The 20,839-nt window shown below is 36.6% G+C and overlaps 1 protein-coding gene across 1 annotated transcript; it reads right to left on the bottom strand.

The window, feature by feature from the left end:
- Positions 1–11,548: 11,548 nt before the first annotated feature.
- On the bottom strand, positions 11,549–20,170 carry LOC307004238 (plexin-C1-like). The gene is made up of 15 exons (XM_079623339.1): positions 19,139–20,170; positions 18,875–19,000; positions 18,055–18,189; positions 17,543–17,643; positions 17,305–17,416; positions 17,050–17,209; positions 15,002–15,113; positions 14,809–14,902; positions 14,231–14,269; positions 13,908–14,041; positions 13,633–13,812; positions 12,992–13,100; positions 12,584–12,751; positions 12,222–12,383; positions 11,549–12,127 (listed from the first exon to the last, which is right to left on the bottom strand). Exons 1-15 carry the CDS (start codon positions 20,048–20,050, stop codon positions 11,990–11,992), a joined length of 2,682 nt encoding a protein of 893 aa, XP_079479465.1. The 5' UTR covers positions 20,051–20,170; the 3' UTR covers positions 11,549–11,989.
- Between the last annotated feature and the right edge of the window lie 669 nt (positions 20,171–20,839).

The raw sequence follows: 20,839 nt of genomic DNA, 5'->3' as shown, positions 1-20,839 counted from the left end.
GCATGTTTGCGCTAGATTTAAAAGTGGCTGAAGGCAAAGTGTTAAAGGAGCTCTTCAACAAACAATGTTTCGTACTTCAATGAATTATAGGGGTGGTCACCCGCCTCCTGAACTCTAGAGGAAATATAGGCTATACTTGAGGGTTGCTGTAAATGCAGTGGCGGGCTCCTTGGCTCAGGTTGCCATGGAGACTGGTTTTGGATGGTGTGGCATTCTATATCCTGTGTGCTCTTGATGGGTTGGTCTGCATATCTGCTCCTCTTATGGTTTCAGTAAATAAATATCTGTACAGAAAGGCTTACAAAGAAATTGTGTTTTTCTGATGTTGTTCATAGTTATGTTATGACATTTTTTTTTCACATGCATTTATGTGAATAATGCTAGCAAGCTGTGGCATCGTGGTAATTAGCACAATGGTAATTTTTACTTGTCACTGGTTTTTTCTTTAAGATAGTAGGCCAAGATTGTAGCTACATGTAAGGAAATGGTGAATGTGCCATCTCATGTCGGTCGTAATTGTGATATATTGTCACTTTGTGAGATAGTTGCAGAAACAAAGTTGCATTTATGAGATATGAAGCCACAATTGTGAGATGTAAAGTCGCTTTCTGAGATACTACAGTTGCAATTATGAGAAACAAACTCCTATCTGTGATATATTGTCACAGTTGTCAAAAATCGCAATTATGAGATAAAAAGTTGTATTTGGGAAATATAAAGTCACAATTGTGAGATGTAACGGCATTTTGAGATATGCCGTAAAGTCGCAATTACGAGAAACGGTCACAATTACAAGAAACAAAATCACTTTTTGAGATATGATGTAAAGTCTCCATTTCGAGAAATAAAGTCACAGTTGATAATATAAAGTAACAATTATATAAACTTTTGTCCAATCAAATACTCTTCAGAATGAGAACGTCCCTCCCCCTAATATTGGAAATAGAAAGTAGCCAGTCATGGTTCACGGCTGTGACATAAACTAAAGGTGATTGGCTACCTAAAAAAGGCGCTTCCATATGCCTTACCCAAACATCCTGTTTCAATAAACATTAATACATCAATTTTGACTTGAATGTTTGAAACTGAATATGTGGAAGTGCTGAAGGCTGTAAAGGAAGCAGTCTGAGCACTTCCCAGTGAAGGTGCCGGAGGTCAGCAGTCAATTATTTGTACATAAATGTACAATAGTAAAAATGTAGGTGTCAGGAAGAACATTTAAACCTGTGCATCATTCATGTCTAGTCAAATGTGTACAGGGGACACTTTATCAGAACAAACCATCACAGCTCCACACCTTCAAATCCGGATACCTCTCTTATCGTTTCCTGATCCTGTGTTTGTGGCTTAATGGTTCTATTCGTGAATAAAGCATAAAGATTAGCGATAAAGGTCACAGTCTCTCGTCTGTTGTCTGGATCATATTCTATAGCATCCTCCGGTGACCTTCTGAAGAAGTCTTGCTTATCTCTTTGTATGGATTAACATGTGTTCCCATAATATGAGAAAAGCATCAGACTGTAATGCAAAATGTTCAGCTTAGCTGATGTTTACTTTTCAGAAATGCCACTGTCTAACTTGTTTTAAGAGAATATTGGTTCCAATCACCTTGCACTTTTCCCCCCAGGTTTATCTGGATCAATTATCTGAAGAAAGCTTCCTGTTGGTATTCATATGCATCTCATTAGAAGTTGATCATCTGGAGCAGGACTCTACTGAAAGTACGTGAAATTTGCTATCTCTGCTGGGACATTGGAACTTTTTAAGTCATGAAATAATGTGTGAAAAATGTTGCTACTCAAAAAAATGAGCTAGCTAAACCATATATAGGATTAGGATACTATGTCTGTGTCCAAAAGTCGTAAATAAGTCATAAATACTTGACAAATGCATTCACAACCACTAAGTTATTGAACTTTAATACATAATAAAGTAATACATCCTTTCCATTCAACTTTTGGTCCAAGAATATAATAACAACAAACAAATAAAGTCGGCATTAAACGGAAGTGCTATAGTCTTTTCTTCTCTATTGTAATGTATCTGAGTGAAACGGCTTCTCGAACTAGTATACAGTTTTAAACAACTATTGTTCGAAAAGCCGTTTAACCCTGATATACACAACAATAGGGAAGAAAAGACTATCTCTATTCTCTAACTCTATTTATTACCACACATACTACAATTTTTAGTTTACTGTTTGTTATGCTAATTAGAGGTACGTTTACGAAGCACATTTTCTGGACATGCACCTTGGTGGACTCTCTCAACACCAGCCCAGCATCCAGAGCAAAGAGAGACAGACTGTTTTGTCGTTTCTCCCTCGACCATGTCACCAGCACCCAGGTGTGAGACATTCAAACTGACCATCGCAATTTCCCCCATTGTCCAAAAGCTTTGGCCTACAGGCCCACATCAGTCTTAGCACTGCTGTGCTGGAAATGTCTGAGAGAAAAGCAAGTGTCTGTGTTGGTTGGAAATAATCTTGGATTATTTCCAACCTTACAGGTACAGTACATGGTGGTAATATCTGATAGCACCATTGTATTTTTTTTTATGGACAGAACAACAGAAAGTATGTCAGTGCTACTTTCTTTTCTAGCTGCCAGTGAGATTAGACTCCGCTTGTCCAACATTATGCTGCTCTATTACATCCTATAGCCTTAAAACCAGACTAACAGCTGCAGTGAATGAATTGCAAGAACAAAGAGTTGTGTCTGAGCTTTAGATTTAGCCTGGCGTACCCCAGTCATCTGACTCTGTGCATTACCGTGGTAATGAGCTCACCCCTGCGTTCAGGCAGTGTAGCGTTTCAGGCCACACAGTGTTAGCACACAGATGTCAGTTTCAATTACATATAAAGCTCTGGTAAAGGGAGATTGGGTGTCTGTGTGTGAGACTGTGTGGAGGCAATCTGATTAGAAGATGTAGAGACACAGTGGACGTTTGTATTTAGAAAATAGGAAAAATTTTGTTTCTCTTGTACCATATTGAGTCATAAGGGTGATTTGGGTTAATCATTCTATTTTATGATTTGACTTACAAAAATGGATAATCCTTATCAGAGCCAAAACATGCTTTCAAAAGGAGCCATCACAAAGCAGGCATACACTGTATACTAAATAAAGTGATAAACAATCACTGGGATTTGAATGAATTGTGCAAGCAGCTGTTATGCCCATGTGTGACATGTTAAACAAGGAAAATAATCCTCTTGAGATTTGTAAATAAGCCGAGAGCGCTGTAGGCATTGTTTTGAGCCTAAAACACTATATGGAGATGTTTCCCAGAAATGCATACTGTACTTATATACTACAGTAGACACAATGATAAGCAAAATTATGCATTTTGTAGGCATGTTATTCATCTCATCATACTATAAGCATTACTATACATATGTGTAGTTTACGTATAATTATCTACATATAACTCTCTATTAAACAACATCTAAAAATGTGTTATATATTATAAATGTTATTTTGTCACTAGTCACACACTTTATAGCAAATCTTGATGAAATTAATATATATTTAAAAAACTATATGAAACCAACATAAACAAAAAGATTAATTTGGCAGCTGCATTAAAAACTAGATAAAAAAAAAAAAAGTCCATCATCCTGCTGCATGCTTGATGTTTTTACATTTCAATTCAATAAAAAAATAAATGTATTCCCCCGTGTTGATCTAGACTGCTGAACCTCCCTTGTTTCCTTACAGTTGTGTTCACAGTTTCTGATTCCTCCCTTCAATTCACGTCCTGTTATTCTTAAGCTGTGGTTGTTTTTGCTTGCACAGTAATGAGCGGGTGGGGTCTCTGCGTTCATATCCTTTGCGTGTGTGTTTGTGTCTGTGTGAGAGAGAGACACTTGGCATTAACGCAGGGGTCAATGTGGCCACTGTGAGCTCTGGGTGTTTGTGTGTAGGGAACGGTGTGTTTTCTCGTTGGACTGTATTTCAAAACCTCAACATTTTGTGTGAATGTGTGTGTTTGGCCCATAACTTGCCCCCAAATGACATAGCTGAGAGGTGTCTCTCCCTATCCTGCCTGTTTCTTTGTCTGTCTAGAGGGCCTACAATTATGATTCCAACTCCAACCTAGTAAATCATGTTTTACTGCAGTTCCAATTTTGCTGATCCAGGTATTTGAATGTGTCAGGGTTAGGGGTTGAGGAGATGAGGCTAGGACTCAAGTGCATTAATAATAAAAATAAAACAAAATTCAAAGGAAAAACTACCCCGAGGGGGGAGACTTGACTTGACTTGACACAGGAGGAATATAACAGGGTAGAAGTACGCCGTACATACGACAACAAATCAGCACCGGACTGCAAACACAGGGAGAATAAATAGGGAGCAAACAAGGCAGGTAGCGAGGGGCAAATAAACCAATAATCAGGTAACAAGATAGGCAGAGTTAGACAATCGACAGGAGAGCACATGACACAAGGAAACACATGACAAGCCATGTGCTCACAACAAACAAGACTAGAACACAAGCACATGGCCAGTAAAACAAATCACAAGCCATGTGCTCACACAGAAACATGAACACTCAGCGAATGAGAACACATGAAAACAACATGAAAGCACACAGCTAGTGTAAAACGCAAACTGCGTGCTACACAGCACAAGACAAAACATGACATGAAAGCACAAAACACACAGACAGAAGTGTACACGAGAATGAGCAAATGCTCATTCCATGCGCTCACGACAGAAGACAAACACTCGGAGCATGAATGTTCGAATCCCGACACAGAACCGATACCAAACATGACATGAGTGCCGGAATCCGAACACCACGCTCCGAACATGAAACCAGGCGCACAGACAGACAAGGAAATACAAGAGTTTGAGGGCTCTGTCACAAAACCAAGAACAAACTAGACCGAAGTGACAGAACCCTGACAGAATGCTACAGAAATGGCACATTCAGTTACACTACGAAGGGTTGACCATTGAGAATCACATATTAATATAACATAAATAATATAACTCAAAAAAATGGGAATGTCTTCTTTTTTCGACAGCTGATTAAATGTGATACAAATTTTACCTCCTGCAAAATTCTGGCAGTGTCCGAAGATTTGACTCGCAGTCCTGCAGTAAGACTTCCACGACAACCATCAAATTGTCTTCGTTTTTCAAGACAAGCCATGACCAAAATTAACATTAGAGATTTCTTTGTTGCCACCATTTCAATCCCACTTGTACTGTCACCGAATGTGTCATTGAATGATGATGTAAAATTCCAGAGGAGTTTTTTCTCTTTTCGTGTACGTCCATTTTTAACACGTCTTGACTGTCGTACAGTCTGACATTGACAACTGAGATCTTACAGTGTGACATGGCTTACAGCGAGGATCATGTTCTGACAAGCAATAATCGTAAAGGACTATTATAAATCGCAGTGTGCGCCCTGCTTAACAGTGCATTTTTCATTTGTGTGTCCTGATAATGACAGTTGTTTATTAGATTTTCTTTTATCTCAGTACACTAAGTGCACTACAGGGCACTGTGTTCTCACACCCATGTGATCACACATGCAACACAGAGACAAACTCAAGCTGATAATAAAGCACCATGTGTCAGAGACAGATTTGAGTGAGCCTGCCCTGGCCTGAGCCACACGTTTATTCAGACGCAAGCAGATCCATATGGCTCTCGGCATATATGATGAAGGCAAAAACACAGCACTGATTCTGCAAACTGGTGGGTCTGCGCTGGGCTTGATGAGAATGCACAGTAGTTAACCTTTAGCAGCTATTTTTAACTAAAGGTGCAGAAAAGGAGTGTGTAAAAGAGCGAAGACGGAGTGGAGGTTGGAGTGTGAGGAGACAGACTTGCATAACAGCTCTAACACATCGTTTTACTCTCTCTGTCGCTCACTCACTCACCCACTCACTCTCTCACACACTCCTTAAAGGGATAGTTCGAGCTAAAATGAACATTCTGTCATCATTTAATCACCATCATGCACTCTTAAAAATAAAGATTTTTTATTGCCATTTATGGTTCCATGAAGAACCTTTAACATCCATGGAACCTTTCCATTGCACAATTTGCACAAAAGATTCTTTAGCCAATAAAGTTCTTTAGATTTTTTTAAATGACAACCACTAAGAAAGAAAAAAAATTTTTTTTAAGAACTGTTCACTGAAAGGTTCTTTGGAGAACCAAAAATGGTTCTTCAATCATGGCAACTATAGTTTTAATATTGTGTCATTCCAAACTTGTATGTTTTTCTGTCTTCTGTGAAAATCCAAAATAAATATTTTAAGGAATATGTTTGTTGACCTTTTCGGTCCCACTTTATATTAAGTGGCTTTTGAAATTAATCATTTGATACAATGGACTTATTGTGTACATACATGTTTTTTACATTGTACTTATATTTTTTAAATACCTGCATATAGTTACAGCGGTAATTATTAATGTATGTAATTACATTTGTAATTACACTGTTGACCCTTCCCTTATACCTTAACCCACCCTTAAACTTAACCATACCAGCACACCTGTCCCTAACCTTACCCATATCACACCGCAATAGCAGCAAAAGTGTTTTACAATACAACATGAACACAATAAGTACATTGTACTTATTTTTCGATGTAAGTTAGTATACATAGTACTTAAAGCCACTTAATATAAAGTGGGACCCTCTTTTCTATGCAATCACATTAAATGGTACTGACACTTTCACACAAGCATCATACAAGTATTGTAAAAGTAGTCTATGCATTAGCTTTGGGTCATTGTTCACAGAAAATATTAATGAGAGAAAATTCAGTGATGGCAGTTATCAGAAGTGATCTTTAAACGTGATGAGAAGTGCTTTAGTTTTACTATATCGTCTGAGTGAAAGGGATAAGAGGATGATCAAACAATGCGGTTTTGCTCTTAAAAACAAGAGACACATAATAGTATGAATGGAAAAGAAGGCTGGGTCTCGAGCGTGACACGTTGAAAGAGCTGCGAGACGTGGTGCAACGGTCAAAGATGAGTATTTGAATAGAAAAACTATTAAAAAGCTTAATGTAAACACGTCATCTTCATAAGTCTTTATGATTGGTCGTGTTCTGAACTTCTGACGTTGTACGTGATCATACCAGTAATCTTCATTCCGCGTTCACACACAGAGCACATTACCGGTAAATTACTGTTAGTTACAACTTCCCTTACTGGTAAATTACCGGAACCAATTTACCAGTATTTTTTAAAAGGTCCTGTTCACACATGATCTCTTACTGGTAATTTACCAGTAAAGACTGAATGTGTGAAAGGGGCTAATGTCTGGTTTGTGAACAAATCATCCTTGTGACTAAAATATTTTTTAATCAGATGGTTGATTTGATTCACAGAACCGGTGTGAACGATTTTGTTCACAAATGTCAAGAATTCTTATTAAACTTAAGTCTGTTTCTCAACCAAACATGACTTCAGAAGAATGAAAAAACTCATGAATCATATTTATGATACTTCATATGCTACTTTTGCATCCCTTTTGAAGCTTGAAAGCTCCAGTCTCCATTTACTGTTACTGGATTTAAAAAAAAACAGCAACCAGGACATTATTCAAAATGTCTGCTTTTGTGCTCCATTCCAAATTTATATATATATATATATATATATATATATTCAAACAGATTTGAAACAACATGAGGGTGAGTAAATTATGACCGTATTTAATTTTGTCTTCCTGTCAGTCAATATCCATCACACTAATAGATTTGGTTGTTATGCACATAGATTTGTTTTTTTTCTTTCTCATTTCTCTCTCTCTCCTTCTCTCTCTCTCTCATTCTTTCTCTCTTTGAATCAGCATCACTGTGCTCAGCTGGAGCCATGTAGATGGAACATAATGAGTGAAAAACTTTTTCTCTTCTGCCTCCTGAAACGCTTTCTGGCTACCAGCAACAAAAGATGTGTTCCCAGAAGGGCATCTGCCTTCCTGGTAGAAGCGCGCGTGCACACACACACACACACACACACACACACACACACACACACACACACACACACACACACACACAACACACACACACACACACACACACACACACACACACACACACACACACACACACACTCGTAACCTTGATGTGCACACCGAATGATGGAAGGAGAGTGTCTTCTTTCATGGTCTAAGGAGATGAGAGATGAGAGGAATTTCTCTGGGATTACCTACAGTACAGCAGGCTTCCCAGAATTCCACACACCAGGAAATGGATTTCTAGGAAGTGGTGATTAGAACAAAGTGGCAGAACGCCAGACAAGTAGGATCACCCATCAGCAGCTCCTCCCCTTCTGATGCACACTCTCTCTCTTTCTCTCGCTCTTTTCTCTTCTTCTCTCTGTCAAAGTGCCAGCTAACTCAAGGACAGTACTAATGCGGCTAATATTGTTGTATTATCAATATCATCCTGATAGCAATGTCCCAACATGCATTGCAGATAATACTTGAACACAGTTAACGCTTGAATGAGAACGTCTGGATATTACAATCACAGAGAGATTTCTCAGAAAACCCCCAGATCATCATGCCCCAAATCACAATAAATGACATACAGTAAACTTGATTAATGGCACACAAGGTTTGGTGCTGTATTGGTGTAACATACTTTACTTGTTTTAATGGTTGTGAAATAAGTGCCTGGTTTCAAAGCCTTTGAGTTCAAACATTCACATAAGTAAACGGCTATTCCTCTTTTTGTTGCCTTATTCATTTGTTATATTCACAGTTTTTATGAGTTTTGTTTTATGTTATCTTTAAATAGACTAATCAAATTGATAATTAATGTGAAGCATTTTTTCTCATTCATGGCTGGAGCGGATTTTATCTTATAAAAAAAAAACGTTAACTGTAAAGGGACTAATAATTATAAAATTTTAATGAATGTGAAGCATTTTTTTCTCATATTCAAGAGACATTTGAGACATTTTATTTCTAAATCATGGCTGGAGCTTGAATTATTTTTTTGTACTTTACTTAATGGGAAAAGACTAATAATTATCAAATTGTTAATTAATGTGAATCATTTAATAAAAATAATTCTCATTCATGGCTTGGAGCAGATTTTATTTAGTTTTATTTCGTTATTTTATAATAGATATTTATTGAAATAGACTGTAATGATTATCAAATTGTTAATGAATGTGAAGCATTTATTGTTTTCTCACTCATGTCCGTTTCATGAATGTGGGATGTTTTGTTTTTGTATTTATTTTATACTCTTCCCTTGTTAAGGTATTTTTTTAATCAAAGAAGATCAGTGTTTTAACTGTTTCTTCCTGTCTGTCTTGCTTTCTTTCTTTCAGTCTTTTGCTTCAGCTCACCTTGTCACATGAGATTTACTGAGTCTAAATTAGTGTTGGGAAAGCCGGTTTGTTTGCCTTGCAGTTTAGTCTCTCTCTGATTACAGTCTTCACATGCTTTTGGCACTTTTATTTAGTCAGGCAGAAAGAGTCGACTATAAACACTGGACTGGACCTATAACTGAATCACTGCAATAATCTAATTTGTAGAATTTACCTCACAAATGTTTCATATCTAATGGTAATTCCAAGAATGCTTGCTCACAGATTGTTTAATGGCTCTATAAAGAGTTGAAAAGAATACCTTTGCACAGAGCTGTCACCTGTCGTGTTAGCCAGAGGGTGAATAGGCCACCTGAACAGTTTTATGACCATTCTCTCTCTCTTTCTCTCTCTCTCTCTCTCTCTCTCTCTCTCTCTCTCTCTCTCTCTCTCTCTCTCTCTCTCTCACACACACACACACACACACACACACACACACACACACACACACACACACACACACACACACACACACACACACACACACACACACACACACACACACACACACACACACACACACACACACACACACACACACACACACACCACACACACGGGATCAAATATCCCTACACAACTTGTGTGGAGTTAGAAAATAGCTTAATAAATGCTAAACAATTAAAAATGCAGGAAGGTTTATGTGACAGGTTTAATAATATGAGATCATTTGCTCAGTATAAAAATGTGTGGAAATGATTGGAAGAAATGTGCAAATATGTTACTTTAATAAGACCTCTTTCTTCAACTAGCTCATTAATACTCGCACAGTCCTCCCAACAAAAACAGAACACCTCGTCCTCTGCCGTCACAAGTGCCGTTTGGTCAGGTTTATAAACATATTTACGCCCATTCCATAATTATTTTCAGTTTCATAAATATTTCCATATTTCTATTCATTCCTGGACATAAATCTCATTGGGTCTCCTCAGGGACGTGGTGGCAGCCTGTGGCGCTCCTTCTGCGAGTCGGATCTGTGAGGGGAGGTTCAGACGGGGATTCGGAGAAATCTCCAAACCCCTGAATGTGCAGATAACAAGTATTAACCAGGGCTTATTGGAAGCAGATGCCCTTTTCCCAAAAGCCTCAGTAGGGTTAATTTCTGAGAGTTCGGGACTGCGTGTTTCTCTGCTGTGATCCAGGGGAGCATTCATGTGTGTGTGTGTGTGTGTGTGTGTGTGAGCACAATGCTTCTGTGAATGATGTTCTAATTCCTTGAAGGGTTTGCTAGCTGATGCATTTCTCTTGCTGATGTGAAACCTAAATAAGTTTACAAATTGATGAAATCATAGTGGCCAAAAGTGATGTCCAGCGGAAAATTGGCATCTTCACCCTTTATTTAAAAATAATACAAATTTGGTAAAGATTTTTGTAAGCATATTGGACAGTTGTGCTTGGAGTCTATTGTTTTATTTATGATAATACTATGAAACATGAAACACAATATTTAAAACATACACATATTTTCTCCATATTTTGAGTTTAATAGTTTAAACTTGTAGAGTCATTAAAAACAAATATCTTCTAATATATAGCTGAATTAGAAGGGTGAATTAATTTACCCTCTCAGACTCCCCGTCTAACTCTAAATTATCTGTTAAAAAAACAAAAAAAAAAACACAACACAAATATGAAGAAGTGGCTTTCCTAGAAGATAATGTGCTATTGATCCTTCCATAAGCGAAGAGCTCAGGAATACGTCTCGTCTGGTTGCTATAGTGATAGCAGTCTCTCTCTTTCTCTCTCTCCTTACCTTTATTTTTATCACTGTGATGGATTGTGTCTCAAATCATGTGCTGTAATTGTAAATGTTTGTTAATCTGTGTATTTATGGGTTTAATAATTATGCTTTTCTGCCAGAATAATTATGGTAAATTTAGTTCTTTGAAGCAGTTCTTCTTCACAAAGGTCATTTGAAGTGACTCTTATTAGCAGAATAATAGAGGAAACTAAGTCTAACATCAAATACGGGATTGTTAGATTTAGAGCAACCGTTGTTTTTCTTGGTTTCATTTTGTGTTCTTTTTTCACCTCTTTCCATTTTGTGAAATTTTTGCAAAAAGGCACTGATTTATTTTGGCACACATTACTGTATGTATTGCTCAATATTTAGAAATAAAGTATAATAAAATTACAATTAATAGCTGAGATAAGTCCTATATGTAGTAATAATCTGAAATGGACTTGAAGAAAAGCATTGTAAAATGTTTATTTGTAATTATACTGTTTTGCAGTATACTTATTACATCTATAAAATATAAGATGAATAAAGAGAACAATGGAATTGTGTAGGTACAATGAAAAATATACACTCAAAGCCTTCTACTACAAAATAATTGTACAACAGTACTAAATAGCTGACTTGTCCTCTCTGTAGGAACTTTGAATGACTGTTTTTACGGTGTATTATAATAAGTGAGTGTAAAGCGCCACCTGCTGTCTGGAGAACAGCTCCACAGTATGGATCTGACCAGATCAGAAGAGTGAGACATGATATAAGAATAATATTACTGTGGTGATCTCTGACTTATAGGTATAAACAGGACTTTACAGCATCATTTTAATTATAAAGGCTGTGTGTTAGTGGGTATCTGAAATTGAATAGAACAAACAGATTGGATAGTGTGTTACATTCGAAAAATTAATAACAAAGTGCAAAAGATAAGAATAAAGAATAAGCATATTAAAGAAAATACTATAGAAAAAAACACCAAATACTCTGGACGTTTTCCTGTCATGAGAACACCAAAACCCCCAACGCTGATCTGAAATTACAATATAAGAAATTATCTATAATATCTATCATAAAATATCTCTTGAAGTTTACCATATGCAAGAAAATATAAAAAACAGACTCACATTGAGTGAGTCCACTGCTGTGACGGCTCCTGATTCTTCTTTAATCTTACAGATGACGGCTTTGGACTCAATCTTCTCCAAAACACACTGATACTGCTGCTCTCCCTGTAGACCCGTCACATTCACCTCGCTCATACTCAAGTTCAATGCATCTGCCTTTTTCTGAGAAATAGAGGTAGGATGGTGTGTGGAGGTTGTGAGATTCACATGCTGATGTGCAAAAACAATGATTGCTCACAGTCACAATAATATATTTTCTGAGAGTTTTTAAGACCAGGGCCTGATAAAACATAAGCATGCATGCCAAAACATGCAGACTGCACTGCACATTGATCTTAAACTCACTGTAATACTAAACTCACCTTAATGTTGACCTGTAGGCCGTTGGCCACCTGTAAGGTGGTGAATCCAGTGAAGTCTGGATCAGGCAGGTAGGACAAATGCTTACAGTCCACAGTGGAGTTCCCAACATTTAAACTAAATGAATCTCTGTTATAATAATTATAACTAGGTGAGTGAAACCACATGTCCTGAGAAAGAGAGACAATTAAAAATATGACTAAATTAAGCATATAAACTGGGAATACTATAAATAATGTTTTACAATTATTTACTAGCAGTAAATTAATTAAACAACCTGACAAAGTTCTCATGCATATATGTGTAAAATATTTATATTTGACTGTTGATTTCCATATGTCAGATAAAGTTTTTAGAGTAATAGCTCACTTATAGCCCAATGCAAGCATACAGTAATAAGCACTTCGTACCCCTGTGTCTCGGTTGTAGTGTGTCTGGGACACTTGATCAGAATTTGGTAAAATAACTGATTCCACAGATTCCATATTGCTCCCTTGAACATGAATCGTCCTTCCACCACTGAATGAAGAGAAATTTAAAACAATTTAATCAAAAAGCAGACTTCAGAATCAGGGAAGGTGAATCTGGTATAAAATAATACTACATATAATAAAAAAATACATTATACAGAATATATATATATATATAATGATATATATATAACTAATATACTAAAAACGTATTCTTAAAGAAAGGTTTCTATAAGGGATATAAAATATCTAAATAACTAAAATAATAATAATCAGTTGTGGAACTGGCCGAGATTCACTGGGGGGAACCTAGTTGGGACATATTTTATATTTATAAACCATAGATGCAGAAAATCTCACTTTAGTATGTATGAAATGTTCAGTGTTTGGAGTCTATTTTATGGATAAAATAAGAAAATCCTCTACATTTTGAACATGTGCTCTGTTCCCCCTTGAAATTCACTCCCTGGACTTAGTCCTGGTTATAATAAAATTAACAGAAAGTCAACAGAAACTCCCCACAATGACATAAACATGCCTGTATGTGGAAGCTGATCTGCCAGTGGTCTGAAAGCTCTTACCTCCTCCAGGAGACTGTGGGCTGTATTCCTGAGCAGCTGGGCTGGGAACTGTAAGTGATGATACTGTTACCATGACAACGGTCGTCAGGAGTAACAACACACACTTTCACTGTTCCTTTAGTTCCACTGGGAGGAATGTGGAACCTTAAAGTGTCACTGGAGCGATCAAACACTGGAGATCTGAGGGAAACATTCATGCACAGATATACAGTGTCATTTATCTCAATCTACACACATTCATAAATACAGCTAAACACAAACACACAGAATCTCACTCTTTAGGAATACAGTCCAGATCCCCTTGAATATGGATTTTAGTGACAGATTCCAGGTTCCTTCCTCTTAATATAACGTTGTTTCTGCCATGGAAAGAAACCTTGTTGTGCTCAAGAGAGTGAATCTCTGGCTCCTGCAGGACACAACATGATGGGCTGATTGAAAACATCATCCAGACAAAGACACGAAAAAACACTATAATCTAGCACAGTATATATAAGTTATTGAACATTTTGTTTTGAGATGCAAGTATTTTAAAGAACATTACATGGCCTTTGGTGCTTCTAAAAACAAAATCCTCAGCACTCAGTATTACACTTACTTTGTAGTCCATGTCAGAGAAAAGATCTTTGCATGCATCCTAAAGAGCAGAAAAACAGAGAGAACTGAGCGGTTCATTTACTTCCTGACTTCGCTTCACTCAACACAATGATATTTCTGCTATCAACAATAAATTAAGTGCAAATAGCCTGCTTTCTTAGTTCGTTTCTTTACACTAACTCTGTGGCCACCATTTTCTGGTTGAGCCAGACAAAATTACGAATAAAATTGTGCTGATAACAGAAGTAGTGGCGCCTTTTTCTGAACACATTTTTCTCCCTTTTCCCATCGCATGTCAGCTCGGAGAGGCATTTATTTTAAATATGAAACAAGAAAATATAAAAAAGTGTTATTGTACAGTTTTATAGTAAACTAATATATTGACGTGCAAATAGTATCTGCCACAATTTGCACTATAAGTATAATTACCATCTAACTATTTAGACTTAATGCAAATAAAATACTGCTATTTTCACTTGCTGCCATAAATTAATCATCTTGACTTTTTATGAAGATTGTTATTTCTCAATAAGCAGATTTACTGCATTGAGTTGTTTGGTCCGTTAAACATTGTCTCACCTGTATGTGTAACTGCGGTCCAGGTCCATGTTTCCAATCACAACGCTGAGAGGAAGAGGACCACTGACACCCAGATGAGACACACTGCACACACCTGCATTTATTTAATGTAACAATGTGACTGAAATGTGTCAAAACACTTAATGGTACTTTTAAGAATGAAAGAATCTCTTTGAGGCGGTGCAGTTCTTACTGTGTATATGAAGGATTTGGTGAATTATAAGTGATATTCAAGCAGTTCCTCAGTGTCAGCGTCTCCGCGATCTTCTGATCCTCTACAGCAACTATAGCTGAGACGATTAAATCTGAATGGATTACAAAAAAATCAGAATGAGATTTTAAGAATTACTTGGCTTTCTGGACAGAGTTAGTCATCACAAAACACAACAACAGAAGTTTGATCAGGACTCAGGATTCTCATATTTATATTTACTGTATGCATGTGCCAAACATTTGAATCCAAAGTGGCTTGCATTACATGCAGGATATACTAAATTTGATCAGCTCAGACTTGTCTCTTTTTTTTTTTTGCGGCTTCAGATGTGTCATGACTTGAGGCTTACTACCATGGTTACAGTTGCTGAGAAAGTGAGAGGAAATAACTTGTGGAAACAAGACATTTCTTGTGCGGGTGTTCTGTGGTCAGAGAGTTTAGACAGAACTTTCCTCCAGCCGAACAGACACACATATATTACTGATACAAGTCACACATATCAATGTTACAAGTTCCTGAGTTTAAATGCAAAAAAACAAACAGATTATAGGAAAAATGACTTTTTTTTGTGTGTGTGTAAATTAGTGAAGGCAATTTCGGAATACAGCATATTTTATGTATGTTGTCATCATAGGTTATGTATTGCTGATTTGAGTCTGACACTTTCTTGATCTGTTATTTGGCAATCCCTTATGCTAATTGTCTTTTATCCACCTTATTTTAATCTAGCAGAAGCGGACATTTTTAACTTTGAATGTTGGCTTCATATAAATGCATGGCTTCTGGTGTCATGCGCTTCCAGTTGTACCAAAACAGTCCGTACTTGATATTGCAAAATATCTTAAAATTGTTCTTAATTTATTATTGTAATCATATACTCACTGGTTTGATGAACAAATAGTTTCACCATTTCCTGAACTACGCTACTCTTCAAGTTATTTACCTATAACAGTTGATGAATCGGAAATCTCTCATATTCACAGTAAACAGCTTAATTCTACATTAATAAAATAAGATTGATACAGCAAAATCCTTCAGCCTTTCTACAAACCCTTGTGAAAAAACAAGTATACTACAGCATTCTTTAAAAAATATATATATATATTTTTTAATGCAATTAAAAGTACTTTTGACATATTTAAAGTGATATTTCACCCAAAAATGAAAATTCTGTCATCCTTTATTCACCCTCAAGTTGTTCCAAACCTGTATACATTTCTTTCTTCTGCTGAACACAAAAGATTATATTTTGAGTGTTGAAAGTTGATGGACTCCATTGGCTTCCATAGTATGGAGAAATAAAAGATTATGGAAGTCAAGAGGAAATAATTAAATTTTTTGGGTGCACTATCCCTTTAAGAATACATAATGTCATAATTACTCCAATGGACTTTATGCACAGCTGCTCTACTTCCTGAACTTTAGCCAGCTCCTTTGTTTCCTGTCTGCCATTATTGGACAAACTGATTAATCCAGGTGTGCCTGATTATTGTTGTTGGTCAGGCACACCTGGATTAATCAGTTTGTCCAATAATGGCAGACAGGAAACAAAGGAGCTGGCTAAAGTTCAGGAAGTAGTGCAGCTGTGCATAAAGTCCATCGTCTGAAATATGCTAAACTAAAAAGTTATGTCATTTCTATTGAAACTTGTATGTCATGTAGCTCTTTAAATATATTTGTAATGATACATTTGCAATGATGAGGTTGCAATTTAGCACATTTAAAATATATTAACGCATTGAATGACACTACAGTTCAAATTTAACTTTAAGTTCTTGACTTATTAAAACAATGATTTAAAATATACTTTAAAGTAATTGTTTTACTTTGACATTATTATGAAGTGCACTTTTTGAAGTGTACTTAAGTGTGGTAAGAGTTTAGTCATGTGTACTCTTGTTAATACATAACATATCTACAAGTACAGTTTTTTTTTAAATACTTAAAAAATATGAAGTACACTACAAGTGCACATTCGGTACAAATAGGCAAACGACTACACCAATCTGCACTGACAGAGAACCAACCTCCAGTATAAAGTATGTGGTCTGAAAAGCTACAGGAGCAGTTTGGGAAAACTGCAGTCAGATCAGACCCGTCACACAGATTCACACTTCCTGTGGTGAAGGAACATGAGAAGCCGGGATTTCCTGTGCTCTCCAGACTCAAGGCAAGATATAGAGTAACCTGTGTAGGAGAGGGTATTGATATGTCATTAGGAATTGCTAATATGTTGTCAAAGGGATGAAAAATAGTTATATTTCAAACAAATATAATAATACCTTTTTGGAAGATTTGTCATCCCAAGCCTGAAAAGAAACCAGAGGTTCCTGAAGTGAGTTTTTTGGGGTGGACATCCATGGAGATTTTGAACATTTGTCCTCGGTGGAGCATCTAGACAAGCAGAAATATAGCATTTGTTATGCCAGGTTGCATCATGTTGGCCATGTTACTGGTTTTATTAAGTAGCTAGCATATACTTAATGAATACTTTACAAGTGCAACAGATATGAATCTGACCTCTGTGTGTTCACACACCAGCCGCAGAGAGGATCCAGAGCAGCTCTGCAGTCTTTCAGAGAGATGTATTTAGCACACTGAACCACAGACACTCTTCTTATCTACATCAAAAACATGAGCAGAAAGCTAGTAAACATCCACTATTGTGTTCCCATTACTTTTAAAAATGAGAAATAAAAACCCAGATAGGTTGAATACAGCAGTCAGAAGAAAGTTGTTGTCAGTTACAGTCGTTCCCTCAGCAGCTCTAGTAAAACCCATTGCAGCAGTGTTAGATAGTTTCTTAATTTAATGTCAGGATAATAAAACGTAAGGTGATATAAATTACACTTGATTTTTTTTTAAATGGCTATATTTACAGTTAATAAAAATGCAGCATCATGAAATCGTGAAAAGGTGCCAAAGTCTATATGCTTCACAAATTTTGTCAAGCATGAAGAAAAAAATAAAATATATATATATATTAAATGTTGAGTATCACTTTTTATGAACTGTACAGTTTTAAACCTCACCTCTTTCCTCAGAGCGATGTAGATATGTTTGAAATCTACTGGATCAAAGTGCATTCTGGGAAGCACTGCTCGTTCATCATCAGATTTGTACAGCACTATTGGACAGCCTGGTGTGAATTTCTCATCCAACATAAGCTAAAAATACAAACCGCATCATTATCCAAACTTTACTCAAATCAAATAATTATATGATTGTGATGCTTTATTCATGTAATTTATTCATGTCACTAAGATATCGAGTACCTGTCACCGTATGATTATTCACAGATTCCACAAAAGTGCTCAAGTTTTTCAGAAATGGAGAAACTAAGTTAAAAACTATAAAACAGATCTAACAGAAACTAAAACAGACTGAGACACCGAAAGAGAGTCAGAGAGAAAATATGAGCAATTTACAAAGCACTCCAAGTTTCTGTGTAGGTCCTATTTAAATTATTATTATTTATATATTATTATTATTTATTATAATATAATATAACCCTAACCCCCCACCCCCACATAGACCTCATTTGCTTACCTTTTATTCACTTTTACGCATTGTTTTGTTTACATTGATTTTATTGCAACTAAATAAAGGTTTAATATATGGGTAGTTGCCATGAAATTTAAAGCACTATTTATCTAATTTTGACTAAACACTTCTTGTGTTTGCAGTATCATTGTAATGTCATGACCATTTTCAAACCTATAGAGTCCATTTTCATGACCACGTGAATAACATAAATAGCACAATAACATAAAACTTACTTACAGCCTTATTCTATCTTCAGAGGAGGGTTTTTCAGAAATTAGTGAAGAATAAGATATTTTAGAGACAGACCTTTATCAGTTGTCCATCACTGGTTCCTATGAACAACACAATCCAGGATCCACTTCTAACTGCTGCCACTGATGACATTGAGCTGTACTTGAACACCACTGAGAGCGGCTGAAGATTACTACCACTCTGCAATACCAAAATAAAATTATGACTTTAGTCAATAGTGAAATTAAGTTTTGTCATGCAACATCTTTTCTATTAGAATTATCATACATAACTCAATCCAGTAAAATTACGTAACGTTTAAAAAAAGTATTTTCCAACCTCAGAATCACATGTTTCATCACCAGTAGCGCAGAAACCCTTCACTCGGCCTCGAACTGTACTGATGTCGTACAGAGCCAGCGCGGTGTTCTCCGGATCCTGCTGATCCTCCGCACTGAACACTCCTGCCCAAATAACACCGTTCCCTGGGGGAATAACGGTGGAGGCGACGAGCACTGGACGAGCTTTATCATTGCAGCACTCTATCGTTGCAGCCTGTAGGGATTTGAAGATCTCTGTCTTTTTTTCTTTAGAGCTGTCGATCCACAGGACGTGCACTTTCCTCTCAGAGTCAGTCTTTGCGTTGAGAAATAAGTACGACTCTGAGGGAGAAACTCTCTGGAATCCGTCAACAAACTCCACATCTCCAGCGGTGCTCTGGATGGAGGGGGTTGATCCGTCCTCTATGTTAGAGAAAATCCCACCAATTTGAGACTGGAAAGTGTTCCACAATTTAACAACAGGATACGGACCTTTAGGTTTTGTTTGTTCGTCCTTTTTCCCAACTAACAGGTACCTACCGGTACTTGGACCTGCTATGAACGCAACAGATTTCTCATTCTGTCTCGGTCCTACCGATATACTTTCATAATAAACAGTCTTTGTAATGTCATTCAGATCAAGAACTTCACAATATCCATCTCTAAAGGTCCCACAGGTTATCAGGGTGTTGTTGTAGTCAAAAGGTACTAGAATGTTGACTCTATTTTGATGAGTGGCATTACTGATGTCCTTCCTCTTCTCCTCAGAAAGATCGAGTCTCATCTGATGTAGTCGATGGTCAGTAAGAACGAACAACTTACTTTTACCAACTACAAAGTCCTTGATGTCTCCATCAAAGTTCACCTCATCACCGCAAATGCAATGTTTCAAAAGTGGGACCACAAGTATTCCAAGTAAGTATCCTCTCATCTTAAATATCTGAGAGATCAGCTGAAGTTTCGAGATCTTGTCACAGAGATCAACTGCGCTCAGATGCGTCCACGGCTGAAGTGGATGGAAGTGAAAGCAGCGGCTCTGAAGATGCCTGATGACTTCCTGACTTGTTTTGTAAGTTATACCATTTCATGATGAGACACTTTTCATAATCCTACATAAAATAAGAGTAAAAGGAACAATGTAGGCTACTCTCTCTTGAAAGCATTTTATTGACAGCAGACTTTATATTTATTATAAATTTAAAAAAACTCTTATCGAAATGTGTTCTAAATACAGAGAAACTGTAGCCTACTTTCTGAAACATTTATCTATCCAAAAAGTTACTTTAGTGAAACGTAAAATAAAAATAAAAAAAAGAACAAAGATCTGCGGTCATTTGTATACCGAAGCATTAAAAAGTAGAATAGGCCTAAACGTTTTAGAAATGATCTGATGACATCAAGAGGAAGGGTTTTTTATGAAGGAAGATTTTTTCCATGTAGTTTGTATAACAATTGATTAATAATAACATTCGTATTAGTGTCCTGACTCCTATGTAAAGCTCTGAAAATCAATATGAAACAAATATCGTACTGGACACAAATATCACGCACTTCACAGACGATAGAAAAAACATAGGCCTACATTAGTAGCCTACAGTAGCCATATGCAGAAAGAAAGTAGGCTAAATCAGTTTAAGAACTTAATTCTTTACATTAAAAATCATTATTTAACTCATCGGTTCATGGAACACATTCTGGCATAATAATAATAATGTGGAAT

The sequence above is a fragment of the Phoxinus phoxinus genome (assembly GCF_949152265.1).
Source record: "Phoxinus phoxinus genome assembly, chromosome: 9".
Classification (NCBI taxonomy): domain Eukaryota; kingdom Metazoa; phylum Chordata; class Actinopteri; order Cypriniformes; family Leuciscidae; genus Phoxinus; species Phoxinus phoxinus.
Note: the sequence above shows the minus strand (reverse complement) of the source record. Positions and strands in the feature narration are given on the sequence as shown.

Coding starts and splice junctions, on each gene's coding strand:
- LOC307004238 (XM_079623339.1), bottom strand. CDS start 20,050: ATGAGAGGATACTTACTTGGAATACTTGTGGTCCCACTTTTGAAACAT. Junction 17,417..17,542: donor TGGTGTGTGAACACACAGAG/GTCAGATTCATA, acceptor CTGCTTGTCTAG/ATGCTCCACCGAGGACAAAT. Junction 15,114..17,049: donor CCACATACTTTATACTGGAG/GTTGGTTCTCTG, acceptor TAATCCATTCAG/ATTTAATCGTCTCAGCTATA.